Source organism: Macaca mulatta, chromosome 1 (assembly GCF_049350105.2).
Source record: "Macaca mulatta isolate MMU2019108-1 chromosome 1, T2T-MMU8v2.0, whole genome shotgun sequence".
In the NCBI taxonomy this organism is placed as follows: Eukaryota; Metazoa; Chordata; class Mammalia; order Primates; family Cercopithecidae; genus Macaca; species Macaca mulatta.
The window spans coordinates 238053583-238070770 of NC_133406.1; the positions used below are offsets into that span (position 1 = coordinate 238053583).

General features: G+C 59.5%; 1 protein-coding gene across 2 annotated transcripts in view; it reads left to right on the plus strand.

The window, feature by feature from the left end:
- Positions 1 to 17188, plus strand: part of MMEL1 (membrane metalloendopeptidase like 1) — a 40286-nt gene that overhangs the window by 22216 nt on the left and 882 nt on the right. For both annotated transcript variants that reach the window (XM_077979604.1, XM_015136540.3), the window contains 17 exons: positions 1166 to 1261; positions 1869 to 1987; positions 2608 to 2673; positions 4189 to 4323; positions 4423 to 4512; positions 9953 to 10089; positions 10438 to 10531; positions 12049 to 12177; positions 12649 to 12747; positions 13679 to 13762; positions 14145 to 14248; positions 14573 to 14631; positions 15082 to 15201; positions 16025 to 16158; positions 16271 to 16336; positions 16670 to 16765; positions 17066 to 17142. In XM_077979604.1, the coding sequence (XP_077835730.1) occupies positions 1166 to 1261; positions 1869 to 1987; positions 2608 to 2673; positions 4189 to 4323; positions 4423 to 4512; positions 9953 to 10089; positions 10438 to 10531; positions 12049 to 12177; positions 12649 to 12747; positions 13679 to 13762; positions 14145 to 14248; positions 14573 to 14631; positions 15082 to 15201; positions 16025 to 16158; positions 16271 to 16336; positions 16670 to 16765; positions 17066 to 17142 (1705 nt within the window). The remainder of the gene's footprint in view (positions 1 to 1165; positions 1262 to 1868; positions 1988 to 2607; positions 2674 to 4188; positions 4324 to 4422; positions 4513 to 9952; positions 10090 to 10437; positions 10532 to 12048; positions 12178 to 12648; positions 12748 to 13678; positions 13763 to 14144; positions 14249 to 14572; positions 14632 to 15081; positions 15202 to 16024; positions 16159 to 16270; positions 16337 to 16669; positions 16766 to 17065; positions 17143 to 17188) is intronic.

Genomic DNA, 17188 nt, shown 5'->3' on the forward strand with positions numbered 1-17188 from the left:
CTCCGCCTGACAGTGGAACTCGCTGGGACCCTGGCTTTAGGGGGCGTCTCCATGAGACCCCTGCTTGGGTGCACTGGGCTTGTCTCCTCCCCACGGAAACTGAAGGCCGGGCCCCCAGTCTGGGCAATACCCGCAGCTGCAGACAACTTCCTGTGTCCTCACCTTTACTTAATTTTTGGCCTGAGAGGCTGAATATACAAAGGGCAGGGGCCAGACCGTGTGGAAAACCGGGACGCGACTCCGGACCTGCAGCTCAGCCCGGAACCCATCCCTTCATCCTCAGTGGGCAGCCCAGGAGGTCAGACGGCACCCCCACGGCATCCGGCCCCAAACAGCCGGGGCCTGCCTCGTCCCGGGCAGCCTCCCCTGGAATGTCTGTCCCTGCTTCCAGCGGAGGACCCGATCCAAGCCCGGAGGAGCCCGGCCTCTAGTGAGCCCACCACAGCGTCCCCAGGCCAGCGGCCCCCACTCGGCCCACCTGGGCCTCCCCTCTTCCACTAGGAAGCCCTGCCGCTCCTTGCAGGCCTTTGACCTGACAGTGCGCCTGCCATGCTGTGCCAGCCCCGAAGCCTTCGCTTTGCCCTCTGGGTGGTCTTCACTGATTCCCACAGTGACTCTCTCCGTGTCCCCACCTTTACTTAATCTTCCACTGCAGGGCTTCTGAGCTGCTTGTCGGGGCCCCACCACGCTGAGCTGAGACACAAGACACACACAGGCCCCAGGGCTCCCCTGCCTCCCCCACACCCCCTCCCAGCCCACCCGGCACCCACCGCCGCTGCCTGAGTCCTCGCCGAGGCTTGGCCTGCGCGCAGAGCCTCCTCTCCTCTCCCAGGCTCCTTGCTTGCTGGCCGGCTCCCAGGTCCCAGGGGGTCCCTCCCACCATCCTCTTTGTCCCTCAGGGCTCGTGCGTTTTCTCAGCCCCCAGGTCTCCTTTCACACCTATGTCCAGCTTCAGCCTCCGCCTCCAGCGCTGCAGAGCTGCCAAGATGCTGCTCTGTGAGGGGAGGGTGCAGGTGTAAAGGCCCAGGCTGGGAGGCCGCCTCTCGCCGAGCACTGCAGGGGGCGTGGGGACCTGTGACACCGGCCAACAGTGCCCCCACAGCTCTGTGTCGTGGCACGTGAGCCACAGGGAGGCTGGGAGAGTGACCACTGCCTCCCTCCTCAGGTGTGATAGAGAAGCGAGGCTCTCAGCCCCTGCTGGACATCTTGGAGGTGGTGGGAGGCTGGCCGGTGGCCATGGACAAGTGGAACGAGACTGTAGGTAAGGCCGGGCCTGGTGGCAGCCTCACAGACAAACGGAACAGGATGAGGGCCAGGACTCCTTCGGCCCGAGACTTTCCAGGAGGGGACCCCACCCCCACCCCCAGCTGCCTGCTCTCAGGAGCCCCAAGAGGCCCAACCCAGCCAGGGCAACCTCGGGGTCCTGGGAGGTGGTTTAGACTCCATGCTGGGGAGTTGGTGCCTCATAGCCAGTCCCATTCAGCCCTGCAGAGGGACGCCCCTCCTCAGCCCCTAGGAGCACTTGACGCTCAGGCCCCAGCCAGGCCCCGGCCAGGCCCCGGCCCCAGGGTTCCCCACTCTAAGCATGCGCTCCATTCCCCTGGGGGCAGGAGTGACGCCCCACGTGGCTGGCAGCCCTGACGACCCCATGCTGCGCCCAACCCCCTCCCGTCACCTGGGGGCCTGTCTGTGGCTCCTGGGCTGTTAGGGAAAGTGTCTCGCATATTCCCCAGTCCCTAAGGCGCACGGGTGAGCTCCCCACCCTATGGTCCCCTAGTTCCTAGCTCCGGAGGCCAGATTCACTGACAAGGGGCCGGGCTGGGACCCCAGGGCCCACCAGTCTCCAGAGCGGGGCGCTGCCTCCCCAGGACTCAAGTGGGAGCTGGAGCGGCAGCTGGCACTGATGAACTCACAGTTCAACAGGCGCGTCCTCATCGACCTCTTCATCTGGAACGATGACCAGAACTCCAGCCGGCACATCATCTACGTACGAGCTGCGCCGGTGGGCAGGGGTAGGCAGGGTCCCCGAGCCTGGCTGGGGGCTCTCGCAGCACAGCAGGAGGACAGGCCAGGCGGTCAGGGAGTTCCAGGGTCTCCCGGGACCCGGGCTCCTGGCTCCTGTCCATGTCCATGGGCCCGGGGATGAGCTGCTGCTGCTGGAGTTTCTGTCGGGCTTCCTGGCCGAGCTGGTGGCCACATCAGAACCCGGCTCTGGTCAGAGGGGCAGGGCTCCTGAACAGCACGGCTGGAACCAGGGCAGGAGGCCTGACCTCAGGGAACCACTGCTGGCCACGGGCTGGAGGCCAAAGAGAAACACACGAAACAAATACACACCCCACTCTGGGGGAGCCGCGGGTGCTGCGAGGCCCAGGGCAGCCTGAACTGTTGCCCCCCACCCCCGCCACCCTCTCCAGTCCAGCCCAGCACCCCACCATCACTCAGGGCAGGGCCTGGGCTCCAGGGTCCAGCACGAGCTCTGCCACCAGCTCCTGGGCAGAGCATGTGTCCACGGGGCACAGTCCTGGGGGGAGGAGGCTGCTGCCTGCCTCAGCCAGGCTGTGGGGACTCCGGGCCCCTTGCCCAGGGTCACACCTTCTGTGTTTCCAGATAGACCAGCCCACCTTGGGCATGCCCTCCCGAGAGTACTACTTCAACGGTGGCAGCAACCGGAAGGTGGGTGGGTCCTCACCACAATGCCAGACGACCCCAAGACACCACCTCGCCCCCTACCCCGTGGCCTGGCCCTCCTGTAGCCCACCTGGCTTTCCTTCCCCAAAGCTGGTGTTATGAGCACCTGTGGAGGTTGAGCCTGGCACTGAGGGCGGGGGGTGCAGACGCAACCCATCGCTTGCCACCATCCTGGGGGGACGTTGCCTCAACACCGGGGCCAGGCCCAGGGACAAACTCAGCTCAGCAGCAGCCCCGTGGGGCAGAACTGCCCTCCCCGTCCCGTCATACAGAACCAGGCCCCGCGCCTGCTCCACCTCCCCCGTCCCGTCATACAGAACCAGGCCCCGCGCCTGCTCCACCTCCCCCGTCCTGTCATATAGAACCAGGCTCCGCGCCTGCTCCACCTCCCCTGTCCCGTCATACAGAGCCAGGCTCCGCCACACCGGATTGCTGGGAGGGCCCCTGGAGATCTGAGCGCAGGCAGCCAGGCCCCGCGCCTGCTCCACCTCAAGGGGCTGTCAACAGAGGAGAGTGATGAGGAACCCCACTGTGGACAAGGGGACCTTGAGGCCAGCAGGCCCAGGGCTAGCCCGGGGTGCAGGGAAGGGTGGGGAAGGACAGGGAGCAGGTAAGGAGGGCACAGGCATCCAAGCACCAGGGCAGAGGTGAATAGGCATGAGGCATGAATGCCCCAGAGGGCCAGACACAATCCAGGGGGCCTCCTGATGAAGGTGGGCTATGAGCTAGACTTTGAAGGATGACCAAACCCAGAGGAAGGGCCATGTGGCCAAAGGTGGGCAGTGGTGCTGAGAGAACCAGGCCAGAGCAGGAGGGACTGGAGCATCTCAAAAGCGCCATGTATGGCCATGTGTTCAAACCAGGCAGCTGTGGGCTGAGCCTGGCCAGGGCATTGGCCTGCACTGGGGAAGCCCTGCCCAGTGTGAAGAAGGCAGCTCCCTGAGGAGCAAGCTTCCTCAGGATCCAACTCCTGACCCTCAGGCCAGGGAGCACCTGGGTAGGGAGGCCCCAATTAGCCCTGGCACCCACCACCCCAGCACCCACAGCCCTGGCACCCACAGCCCCAGCAGGCCCAAATTAGCCCTGGCACCCCAACCCTGGCACCCACCACCCTGGCACCCACAGCCCCAGCACCCACAGCCCCAGCACCCACAGCCACGGCAGGGCCAAATTAGCCCTGGCACCCCCAACACCAGCACCCACCACCCCAGCACCCACAGCCCTGGCACCCACCCTGTGCCAACTCTTATAGGCAGCCACACAGTTTAAGCCCTGAGCAGTCCCGCAGAGTAGGTCCCCTGTCCAGAGGCTCGGGCACAGGTCATGCATCTGAGATGCTCCCACTCGGCACTCTGTGTGCCCAAGAGCCTGCTGGTCAAGGTGGGTGGACGCACGTCAGGGGCTGCCCCGTGTCCTACTCCCACCCCACCCCCACAGAGAGCTCTCTGGGGGTCATGGTGGCCAAGGTCGTCCAGCCCTGCCCGGCGTCCTTTGGCCCAGGTGCGGGAAGCCTACCTGCAGTTCATGGTGTCAGTGGCCACGATGCTGCGGGAGGACGCAAACCTGCCCAGGGACAGCCACCTGGTGCAGGAGGACATGGCACAGGTACTGGAGCTGGAGACGCAGCTGGCCAAGGTAAGGAGGCCGGGGTGGGCGGGAGCGGGCAGGGAGTGAGCTGGGAGCTCGAGGGGGCTTCCTGGCCACCCACCTGTGTGACCGCTTTCCCCGGCGCAGGCCACGGTACCCCAGGAGGAGAGGCACGACGTCATCGCCCTGTACCACCGGATGGGCCTGGAGGAGCTGCAAAGCCAGTTTGACCTGAAGGTGAGGCCACACCACACAGGAAGCTGGCGCTGGTCGGGCGGAGAGTCGTGGGGGACATGGAAGTGACCCTCTGAGAGGGCACCCTGCCTCGCATTTAAGCTCAGAAACATTCCCCATCCCCGAGCAGGGAGACCCTGTATCTGATCACCCAAACCTGCTGCAGAGCAGCACCAGCCCGATTTCTAATGTCACTGGGACAACAGTGCCAACTGTGCCGTCCTGGAACAGAGTCACCCATCGGTGCAGTGCTGTGATGGCCCCGGTCTTCTGAGCAGGAAACGGAGGCCTTAGGGGGCTGCTGATGTGTGGGGTGTGCAGGGTCCCACCCAGGGCTCTCAGACCCCAGGTCTGGCTTAGAACCTTAGCAGGGTGCTGCCTCCCAGTCCTGCCTGCCCTGAGGGTAGCAGCTGCCCCAGGCCACACCCTCAGGTGCTCCCCTCCCCAGTGCCCAGGCCAGGCACTGCCCTGTGCTTTGAGGTTCGGGCTGGAGAGGAGCAGCCCAGCCTGGGAAGGGACAAGTTCCCCACTCCTTCCGCCGACTCTCACCCTGCTGGAGCAGCCGGCCTTCTCAAGGGCCTCCTCCCCAAGGAGGCACAGGTGTGCAGCTTTGGCAAAGGGTGCCCAAGTCAGCAAGGGAGGGTAATGGCAAAAGGGGGTCCAAAGCCCCTGCCCCCTCAACCAGGGGATGTCCCTGAGTGTCTGGAGCCACAGCTCTTGCCAAGGGCAAGATAGAGAGACTCTGGGGAGAGCCTCACCCCAGGGCACCTAGTGCCCTGGAAGGCTGGTGGTCTCTAGATCGGTGCTGGTCTCCAGGGCTGGCCTGCAGGGACACACCTTCCCCAACACCCCGCCGCCCCTCACACCCAGAACACACGCAGTGGGGCCAGGCTCTATTCTGGCCCTGGGCTTTATCCCCTTCCCAAACAAAGGCCTGTCTCGATCCAGGTTCCAGTGCGGGAGAGGGACAGGAAAGCAGAGTGACCTCTAAAACGTATCAAAAAGACAGAAACGGGGCATGGAAGCGGCCCGCTGAGAGGGCACCTTGCCTCACGTTTATCCCCGAGCAGGGAGACCCTGTATTTGATCACCCAAACTTGGTGAGGATGAGCTCAGCCAGGACAGCAGACAGGAGGGAAAGCCTTGCAGAGAACCAAGGGCCATGGCTGTCTGGGGCCAGCGTGTCTCACACAGCAATTCCCAAGGGTCTGGGGCAGGGACTCCCGGCTAGTGAGTGCCAGGCCTAGAGAGAGATGGAGTAGGAAGTAAAGCGGGGCACACCGTGTCTGACCTTGGGGGCCACTTTAAAGTCTCAGACCTGCCCAGGAAGGGTGGGGGTACGACAGGACGTGACCTAGTTCACAAGTAAGAGTGAGTGAAGGGGACGGGGCAGGTGGCAGAGAAGCCAATCAGAGGCTGCCACACAGCCCGGGTAAGAGATGGCAGCTCTGTCAAGTGGGCTGCCCGTGGTGGATTGATTTCGGAGGTGGAGCCAACAGGGTTTGCAAACGGACTAAATATGGAGAGAACTCAGACGGCCTGAGGTTGCTGTGGAGACATCACAATGGCAGGTTCAGGGGAGCGTCCAGGAGCACAGGGTTTTGGGACATTTAGTTTACAATGCGTTTATGATGTTCAGAATTGCCCCAAAGTGAACACGTCCACACAACCACCTCTCAGATCCTCAGATCAAGACATACGTGACCACCGACATCTCAGAAGCCCCCACATGCCCCTGCCTAGCCCCTGTGCACGCCTCCTTCCCTGGAGAAGATGATGCTGACTTCTCCCTGGAGGGAGGCCGGTCCCTGACGTGGCCTCTCGATTGCTGAGTGGCCTCTGACTCTAGGAAGAGACCCTGACTTCTCCCTGGAGGGAGGCCGGTCCCTGACGTGGCCTCTCGATTGCTGAGTGGCCTCTGACTCTAGGAAGAGACCCTGACTTCTCCCTGGAGGGAGGCCGGTCCCTGACGTGGCCTCTCGATTGCTGAGTGGCCTCTGACTCTAGGAAGAGACCCTGACTTCTCCCTGGAGGGAGGCCGGTCCCTGACGTGGCCTCTCGATTGCTGAGTGGCCTCTGACTCTAAGAACATGCGACAACTCGGGTCCCACTGTGCTGTCTCTGGGCCTTTTCTGAGTGACGCTGTCGTGCCCATGCCTGTGTGTGCCTGTGGCAGGCAAGTGGGTGGGACTGGAATTGCTGGGTCGAAGCACACGCATCTGTTCAACAGTAACAGGCACCGTCTTTCCCCAGAGTCATCCAGGGATGTGCGCTCCCCAACAGCGGCTGGTGCCACATGCTCGCCCGTGCTGGGTGGTGTCCGTCCTCACCTTAGCCATTTGTGCACCTGTGTAGTGGGGTTTCATCTGGGTTCAACGTGGCTTTCCCCAAGGGCAGATAAGGTTAAACGCCATCTCCTGTCAACTGGCCAATGTCGTTCCCTTTTGTGGAATGTCTGTTCGAGTCTTGCCCATTTGTTCTATCGGGCGATCTTTCTCTTATTGCTTCTTGGAGTTACCTATTTTAGATGTGACTCCTTGGTCAGCTTATGTGTACAAATGTTCTCCCCACTGGGCAGCTTTGCTTTTTTACTCTCATAAGAGTTTCTTTGTTTTGAAGGAGGCTATTAAATGGTCCAATTTATTGACTTAGCAAACGTGTGCAGATCTCTTCTTCGTGGTTAGTATTCTTTGTGTTCTGCTAAAGAACTCTTTGCCTACCCTCAAGGTTGCTTAGGTCTACAATCTACTTTGAGTTGACTTTTTTAATGAGCAGTGAGATGTAGGAATTGTTTCTTTCTTATGGATTTCCAGTCAATCAGCACCATTTATTAAAAAGAGCCCCCTGTGAGTCCCTGGTCTTGGTGCTTTCTGTGTTATAAATCAGGTGTCCCTGTGTGTCTTTGTGTGGGCCCATATGTGTATTTCTGGACTCTCTTCTGCCCCACTGGTCTCTTTATCTACCCAAGTGATAACCCCTACCCCCTCACTCCTTCAGCTTTATAATGTCTTGGTAGTCAGTAGAGTACGTATGTCAACTTTGTTCTTCAAGAGTGTCTTGATAATTCTCAGTCCTTTGCATATTCATATAAAACTTAACATCAGCCTGCCATTTGCATACACACACACACACACAAAGAGAAAACCCTGCTAGAAATTTGATAGGGATCACTTTGAATCTCTGTATCAATTTGGGGAAGACTTTGCAATGCCGAGTCTTCCAATCCATGAACATGGTATATGCTTCCGTTTATGCTTCAGTTTTTCTTAATAACTTTTGAAACTTTCAATGTCAAGTTCTTATACATATTTTATTAGATATATTCCAGGTGTTTGGTTTTCTACTGTAAATAGAATCATTTTGAAATTATCTTATTTGTTGCTGACATATGGAAATACTGACTTTGTAAATATGCAGTCTTAATGCACTTATTAATTCTGGTTGTTTATTTGTAGAATAAACAAAATCGTATCATTTGTGAAAAACAACAGGGGGCTTGGGTTTTTTGTTTTTGTTTTTGTTTTTGTTTGAGACAGGGTCTCACTCTGTCACACAGACTGGAGTGGAGTGGCACAGTCATGGCTCACTGCAGCCTTGACCTCCTGGGCTCAAGCCTCCTGAGTAGCTGGGACCACAGGAATTCACCACCACCATGCCTTGGCTGATTTTTTGTTTTGTTTTTTGTTTTTCAGAAACAGGGTTTCTCTATGTTGGCCAGGCTGGTCTTGAACTCCTACACTCAAGCAGTCCTCCCGCCCTGGCCTCCCAAAGTGCTGGGATTACAGGCATGCGCCACCGCGCCTGGTCCAGTTTTATTTATTCTCTTTCAGTTCTTACTGGCTTTATTTCATGTTTGCTCTTACTGAACTGGCCAGGATTTTGAGCGTAATGCTGATGTCATGATAGTAGACATTAGAAGAAAAGCACATACATTCTTACCATTAAATTTTATGTTTGGCTGGACACAGTGGCTCACACCTGTAATCCCAGCACTTTGGGAGGCCGAGGCAGGTGGATCACCTGAGGTCAGGAGTTCAAGACCAGCCCGGCCAACATGGTGAAACCCTGTTTCTACTAAAAATAAAAAAAACTAGCTAGGTGTGGTAGCACATGTCTGTAATCTCAGCTACTAGGAAGGCTGAGGCAGGAGAATTGCTTGAACCCAGGGGTCGGAGTTTACAGTGACCTGAGATCATGCTGCTGCACTCCAGCCTGGGCAACAAAGCGAGACTCTGTCTCAAAAATAAATTTTAAAAAAAGTTATGTTTGCTGTGGAGTTTTGTTGCTGCTGCTTCATACATTTCTTTTATCGGATTATAGAACTTTCCTTCTATTTTTCTTTTTTTCTTTCTTCCTTTTTTTTTTTTTTTATTTGAGACAGAGTCTTGCTCTGTCACGCAGGCTGGAGTGCAGTGAAGCAATCTCAGCTCACTGTAACCTCTGCCTCCCAGGTCCAAGCAATTCTCCTGCCTCAGTCTCCCAAGTAGCTGGGACTACAGGCGTGTGCCACCATGCCCAGCTAATTTCTGTATTTTTAGTAGACACAGGGTTTTGCCATGTTGGCCAGACAGATCTTGAACTCCTGGCCTCAGGTGATCCACCCACCTCAGTCTTCCAAGGTGTTGGGATTACAGGCGTGAGCCACTGTGGCTGGCCCCTTCTATTTTTATTTGCCAAGCGTTTTTATTATGAATAGATAGCAGATTTTATCAAATGCCTTTTCTGCACCTGTTGAAATGATCATGTGACTTTCCTCCTTTATTCAGTTATCGTAGTGGATTAAAATGATTTGATTTTCAAATGTTATGCCAAACTTGTATTCCTTGAATAAATCTAATTCAGCTGTGAGGTATTATGGCATTTTGTATGAGTATGGCTAGGTTCTATTTGCTAATATTTTGCTTAGAACTTTTGTATCTATGACATAAATGAGACTGGTTTATTATTTGCTCTGCTTATAATATCCTATTTTGGTATTAAGGTTATTCTTGGCCTCATAAATCAAGTTGAAAAGCATTTTCTCATCTCTGGAAAGTTTTAGTACGATTGGCAGTTTTCTTTAAATGTCAGATAGAATCCACTGGTGAAGCCAGATGGGTCTGGAAATTTCTTTTTGAAAATTTTTTAAATGAAAGGATTCCATTTATTTAACCTAGAAGACTATTCATATTTTCTATTTCTTTTTTTGTCGTTTTTGCTAAGTTGTGTTTTTCTAGGAACTTGCCTATTATACTTAGGCTTTCACATATATCTGCATGATCACTTGGGTTTTTACAGCTGTAGGTTCTGTGATAATGTCACGCACCCTTTCCTGATTCTGATTACCTGCACGTTCTCTCTTATTCCTTGAACATTCTTCAATGGGGGCTGGGTTTCTTAGGTTCGCAGGAACTGTTTCTCCCTCTCTCTCTCCCTCTTTTCTCCCCACTTCCTCTATCCACAGGGATTTAACTGGACTCTGTTCATACAAACTGTGCTATCCTCTGTCAAAATCAAGCTGCTGCCAGATGAGGAAGTGGTGGTCTACGGCATCCCCTACCTGCAGAACCTTGAAAACATCATCGACACCTACTCAGCCAGGTGAGGCCCAGGGAGGGTCTCCAAAGGCCTCAGCATCTTTGCCCCTGCTCTCCCATCCTCCCCAACACAGCTTCTGCTCCCAGGAGGGGACCCTATGAAGCATCTGCCCTGAGGGGTGTGGGACATGACGGGTTAAGCTTTAGTGACCAGTGGAGCCTTACATTAAAGATGTGTCACATCCCAAGCACCCGGGGCAGATGGGCTGGATCTTGGAGGAGGTTTTCTCCAGCACCCGTAACTCTCTGTTTGGGGTGGAACGTGCTGGCCGAGGGCCCTAGGCCATATCTCCTCCCTTGCAAAGACCTCTCACCTGTTCTCCCCATCACCCTCTACCTTCTGCCCCACCAGGACCATACAGAACTACCTGGTCTGGCGTCTGGTGCTGGACCGCATTGGCAGCCTAAGCCAGAGATTCAAGGACACACGAGTGAACTACCGCAAGGTGAGCCCCTGCCCCACCCAGAGCCTGGCCCAGCACTCATTCATTCAGGCCACGATGCTGAGCATAAGCTGTGGGCAGGTACCGAGGTCCACACCAGGGTCACAGCCATGGATGAGGCAGGGCGAGGCGCCTACGCTGGTCAACCATGAGCGGTCAACAAGGCAGAACGCAGCTCTGCCAAAACCACAGAGCATGATGTGGTGCGGAGGCAGGGAGGGACGAGGGCAGGGAGCGTTGCTCCGGGGAGGTGACATTTGAGACCTTAAAGGCCTGAAGAGAAGGCAGGGTGATTTCCCGAGAGAAGAAACAGCCAGTGCCAGTGCAGAGGCCAGAGGCAGGAGCAGGCAGGGACCAGGGGGCCAGACCCGGGGTCAGCAGGGGACAGGAAGGAGAAGAGGGCAGGGAGGGAGGTGAGGTGACTGCGGCTGTGGGCCACAGCAGCCGGTTTGGGTTGTACTCCCTGTCTGAAAACCGCCAGGGTGCTAAGAGCAGAGGCTCGGTCAGATTTCCTGCTCTGTAGTCACTGTGGCTGCTCCCGGCTGGGGTGAGGGTGGAGACAGGGAACCGCAGGGAGGCCCTAGCGGGATTCTGGCTGTTCTGGAGACAGTGAGCTGGGTAGGGGGCAGTGTCAGCATGGAGGCCAATGTGGTCACCCAGGTGAGGTGGCGGGTTTGGGCAGGGTGGTGGCAGACAGACAGACGCGGGGGAGGTATTGGCCACAGCAGCTGAGGGATTGGGTACAGGGGCTAAGGGCAGAGGGGAGTCGGGACTCTCAAGACCTTTGCTGGAGTAATGAGAGGGACAGAGGCCCCCACTGCAATGGGGAGACTGAGGCAGAGGCAAACTGGGGGTAAGTCAAGCCTCCTGGTGCCATGGGGGCTCAGAGACATCTGTGAGCCAAGCGTCAGTGGGGCACTGAGTCTAGGAGCTTCTGGGGAGGCAGAAAGGGCTGCCTCCCTTTCCTAGGGGGCAGGAGGTCCTGCAGCCCAGAAGGTGTGGCAGGACGCTGGGCAGAGCGCTCCCTGGTCTTGCCTGAGTCTGGGGTCCATAGTCTCGTGCCCCTGTGTCCCTGGGGACAGATGAGAAGGTGTTCTCACAGCTGCTTCAACAATGGGGAGACCAGGGCCCTGGGAGCTGGTGGCTGAGAGGCACATGGTCCCAGGCCTTGCTCTGGGTTCAGCGCCATCCCAGTGCCTTGGGACTGGGACTGGAGTCCTGGAGAGCAGAGTCCAGCCAGACAGCCAGGACAGGGACTGGGGAGGAACCCCCCAGCTCCCCAGGGTAAAGGCCCAGCTCTCAGTCGGGGGAGGTCCCCCAATCACAAGGGCATGCCCATCCTCCCTCTGCCACTGCAGCACCCAGAGGCAAGGCTGAGACCATCCCATGCCCCCTGCTGGCCCCGGGGCACCCTGAGTCTGAGGATAGGTGGGTCTGCTCACCCCGTAAGCCCAGGGCCCCATGCCAGGCTTGGCGAGGCTGACGTGGGGGCCGGTGGGATGAACGGGTGGCCCCGCCAGGCACTGTTCGGCACGATGGTGGAGGAGGTACGCTGGCGTGAGTGTGTGGGCTACGTCAACAGCAATATGGAGAACGCCGTGGGCTCCCTCTACGTCAGGGAGGCGTTCCCTGGAGACAGCAAGAGCATGGTGGGCACCCCTCATCCATGGCCCACCTGGGGCCAGCCTTCCGCAGGGACGCTGAGCCTCCCTGCCCTGGGACTCCCACCCTGCCCAGGCCTAGAGGCCCCTGGGAGAGCCACACTTGCTCCAGCGCACCAGACAGAGGGAGGCCAAGGGAAGCTGTGCCGGCCCCCATGCCCCTGACCCCAGCCGACCATTGGGCCCCACTCCTGGGCCCTGCAGGTTCAGCTGGGAAAGGCACAGGTGGTACAAGTTGCCCCAGGCCCATGAGGACCCACAGCCCAGCAGGGAGGACCCTGAAGTTGGGTGGTCATCTCGTCCCCCCAGCAGCCCCACACCTCACCCGAGAGGCCCACAGCTGGGCAGCCCAGGGCCTTGCCCCGGCAAGGCTCAGACCAGACCTCCCCAAAGCCCTTGAAGGTTGGTCATCTGCCCTCCAGATAAGTCTGGGACACGAGGGCCATGCCTGCTTCCCAGGTCAGAGAACTCATTCACAAGGTGCGGGCAGTGTTTGTGGAGACGCTGGACGAACTGGGCTGGATGGACGAGGAGTCCAAGAAGAAGGCGCAGGAGAAGGTACATGGCTCGCAGAGGCCGGGGCAGCCCCGACTGGATCTGGGCACGGGCAGCACTGCCCCGACAAAGCCGCCTGACAGCCCCCATGGGGAGAAGGCAGCCCTGGGAGGCACAGACAGGACCACTCGTCCACTGTGGAGCTGAGGAAAAGCAGGCAGGGGTGGGAAGCTAGGCCTGGGACATCCACAGTGCCCCCCAGGAGCCAGCGGGGGTAGCAGTGGCCTCGGGAGTGAGGGTCAGACCCACCAGAAGTCCCTCTTTACCCAAGTGACAGACGGCAGCCAAGTGACCCCTCCAGGGCCCCTGCCCCCACCCAGGCCCCTGGCGGGCTGTTGGGCTGTAGGTCAGGTGGGCGGAGCCAGACCCCTGGCGGGCTGTTGGGCTGTAGGTCAGGTGGGCGGAGCCAGGCCCCTGGCGGGCTGTTGGGCTGTAGGTCAGGTGGGCGGAGCCAGGCCCCTGGCGGGCTGTTGGGCTGTAGGTCAGGTGGGCGGAGCCAGGCCCCTGGCGGGCTGTTGGGCTGTAGGTCAGGTGGGCGGAGCCAGGCCCCTGGCGGGCTGTTGGGCTGTAGGTCAGGTGGGCGGAGCCAGGCCCCTGGCGGGCTGTTGGGCTGTAGGTCAGGTGGGCGGAGCCAGGCCCCTGGCGAGATGTTGGGCTGTAGGTCAGGTGGGCGGAGCCAGACCCCTGGCGGGCTTTTGGGTTCTAGGTCAGGTAGGCGGAGCCTTCAATGCTCTGTCCCCATTAAACCTCCCCAGAGACTGCAAGGTGAGAGCCAAGTCCCGGAGTCCCCCAGTCCTTCACCCACAGGACAGGGATAACACAGCCAGGATGCCCTGGGCCGACCCCTCCCACAGTGGGGCACTCACTGACCGGCCCCAGGGCTGACCCCATACGCAGTGGGGCACCCACTGACCAGTCCCTCCTCCCCACTCAGGCCATGAGCATCCGGGAGCAGATCGGCCACCCTGACTACATCCTGGAGGAGACGGACAGGCGCCTGGACGAGGAGTATTCCAACGTACGCCCCTCACCCCAGCCCTAAACCGCCCCCTACACCGTGGACATGGGCCCTGATTTCCTGGGGCGTCCTCTGTGCCAAGCCCTGCGCCCTCCTGCTGGATGCTAACATAGTTATCCTCACCGAGCCCTAGGGTGGTGGCTCCAGCACTACTCTCAGTGTACAGATGGGGAAACTGAAGCTTGGAGGGATGAGGGACTTGCTCAGAGTCACGTAAATGCTCACAGCCAGGGCTGCCCCACCCACCTGCACCCACAGCCAATTGTCCACGTGCAGACGCCTGGCGAGGCTTGAAGTCCTTCCCCAACCACCCGAGACCTCTCCCCTTGCCCCTCTGAGGGCCCAGCCCGAGCATCTGGCAGTGACTGCACCTCTCCCATAGCTGAACTTCTCAGAGGACCTGTACTTTGAGAACAGTCTGCAGAACCTCAAGGTGGGCGCCCAGCGGAGCCTCAGGAAGCTTCGGGAAAAGGTGGACCCAAATCTGTGAGTGGCATCGCTGGCACGGCATGGGGGGCCCACGGAGTGGCCAGGAAGGCATACAGGGCTACCTGCCAGGCGGGGAGACGATGCATGGCTGGGGTCCAGTGCCAGCTCAGGGGGGCAGTCACTGGGCCCATCTTCACCCTCTGCTTTCTGGGGCCCAAGTCGCCTCCTCCTCAGGGACCCCAGGAAGGAACCAGATATTGGGATAGGCCTCGGCCCCTCCTCTGGTGTGGCCGGGTTGGGCTGTGGTCCACCGAGGCAGAGAGAGCCCAGAGGGAGGGTCCCCGGAGAGGCGGCTCCCAGAGACCAGTTTGTCTATCACAGCTGGATCATCGGGGCGGCGGTGGTCAATGCGTTCTACTCCCCAAACCGAAACCAGATTGGTAAGTTCCTCCCCCTCCCCGCCCGCCCAAGCCTTTTGGTGCCAGAGTTGAAGGGCAGCTTGCAGCCCCCTGCCCATCCCTTTCTCCTGGGGGCACCCCAGCCTGTTCTCGGAATGCTCTCCTACATCACCCCTTGCTGCCCCCATGGGGAACATTCGCTCCCATGCCCATCAGGGGCTCAGGGAGGGACTTGGCAAGCGGCATGGAGCCTTTCCTGTGGACGGAACAGGATGGTGGGAGGAGGCCGGACTGAGGTCCTGGGTCTGCCAGGCATGAGCCCGCCCAGCCTCTGAACCTCCCTGTCTTCATCTGTAAATTGAGGGGGTCCTGACCTCTGCCTGCCTGTCTGTGGGATCAAGTGTGAGAACCCCTGGCGGTGCCATCCCTGAGCCTGGCACACAGGAGATGCATCTGCTCACAGTTTATTCTTTGTCCCACCCTTGGGATCAGTGTTCCCTGCCGGGATCCTCCAGCCCCCCTTCTTCAGCAAGGAGCAGCCACAAGCCTTGAACTTCGGAGGCATTGGGATGGTGATCGGGCACGAGATCACGCACGGCTTTGACGACAATGGTGAGGGGCCGCGCCTCCAACCACACACGCCCTCCCCTCTCCGCAGAGAAGCAGCTGGGAAGGGGCCTGGGGGCGCTCCATGCAACTCCTTCGTGGTTTCAGTGGGGACACCGAGGCCAGGTCCTCAGGGAGCTGTGGGGGCAGAGCAGGCCTTGAATGCCAGGCTGGGGCCCTGTCTGGGGGCACTGACTCCCAGCATGGCAGAGGGGACCCAGGGACTCCAGCCCATGACCCTGACTCCACCTGGCACTGGGTACTTCCCTCCCACGGCCTGTGACATGGGGATGACGACACCGCCCAGCACAGCAGTGAAGCCCAGATCCCAGCCTGGGGAGCCTCTCCAGGCGGCCAGCATCCTCCGCCAGGGGAGTGTGCCACCCCCGCCATGGCCATGCTGACCTCTGCCCCTTGGTGGGGACTGCCCTGCCTGGGACAGGGGCCCCAGCTGGTTTTCCCCTGTGGCTCGGCCATCGGGACATTCCATGGGCAGCCCTGTGTCCCCAGGGACCACGTGCTCCCCTCACCTGGGGTTTACAGTTTGGGCATCACAAGAGGAGCCCTTAAACCATGATGCCTCCAAGACCACAGGACCCAGGCACTAGGCCCTAGCCTCAGGGGGTGGCATGGGAGACCACTGAAGCCCTCCCTCTCTGGGGGCTGTGTAGCCCCAGGCAGCTGCTGCTCTTTGGAGCCCGTGCCTGCTCAGACCATGGGCTCTCCGTACTGGGGCTGGCTGCAGGAGGGGCCAGGCACAGTGGTTGCCGTGGGGCTGAGCATAGTGCAGCCAGGGGCATGTGGGCAGCCCTCCTCTGCCCCTGCCCAGGCCGGAACTTCGACAAGAACGGCAACATGATGGATTGGTGGAGTAACTTCTCCACCCAGCACTTCCGGGAGCAGTCAGAGTGCATGATCTACCAGTACAGCAACTACTCCTGGGACCTGGCGGACGAACAGAACGTGAGCACTGCCACCAGCACCGAGGCTGCAGGGGGACCGGATCCCCAGCCCCGGCCCTGAGGGAGAGGGGAGTCCGGGCAGGGGCTGCCTCAGTCCTGTCTCCTGTGCGCAGGTGAACGGATTCAACACCCTTGGGGAAAACATTGCCGACAACGGAGGGGTGCGACAAGCCTACAAGGTGGGGCCTGGCAGGGCAAGGTGGGGTCTGGCAGGGGAGGGGGTGTTAGCATGGCAGGGGAGGGGGCATCAGGGGCTCATTCAGGATGAGCACCATGCAGTGGGCTGCCTGGCCAGGGATCCCCCCTAGAGCCCAGTTCAGGGGTCTCTGAGTGACTGAAGTGGTGAGCACTCATCCATGGAGTGTGCGAGGGGCCCTTGCACCAAGTCCCTGCAGCAGCAGGACCCCCACAGGGGTAGGTCCTGGAGCCAGATCTCTGCTCTGCCCTGAGATCTGAGGGTTCTGGAGTCCAGGCTGGCAGGCCTGAGCCCAGCTCCCATCCGGTGCCTGCAGGCCTACCTCAAGTGGATGGCAGAAGGTGGCAAGGACCAGCAGCTGCCCGGCCTAGATCTCACCCATGAGCAACTCTTCTTCATCAGCTATGCCCAGGTGGCAGCCACAGTCCTGTTCCCACCATCCCCATGCTTCCCCACTCATCTCTGGAGGGCCCGCCCTGGGTTGCCTCCAGGGACCAGAACCCAGCGTGCAAAGCCCCTTGGGGGAAAAGCATGAGGGGTAGGGGGCGGGAGCTGGAGAGGATCCCAATGCTGATGGGAGGAGGGGGGCACCTGCTGGCTCCCCTCACCCCACCCTAGAAGGGGCAGCCTGGGGATAGTGGAGACCCTCCCCCACCCCTCCTGGCCACCCCATCTCCATCGCCTGTAGCCACACCCCCCCACACGCCCACAGGTGTGGTGTGGGTCCTACCGGCCCGAGTTCGCCATCCAATCTATCAAGACAGACGTCCACAGTCCCCTGAAGTACAGGCAAGTGCTCCCATACCCACAACCCCTTTGCCACCCACAACCCCCT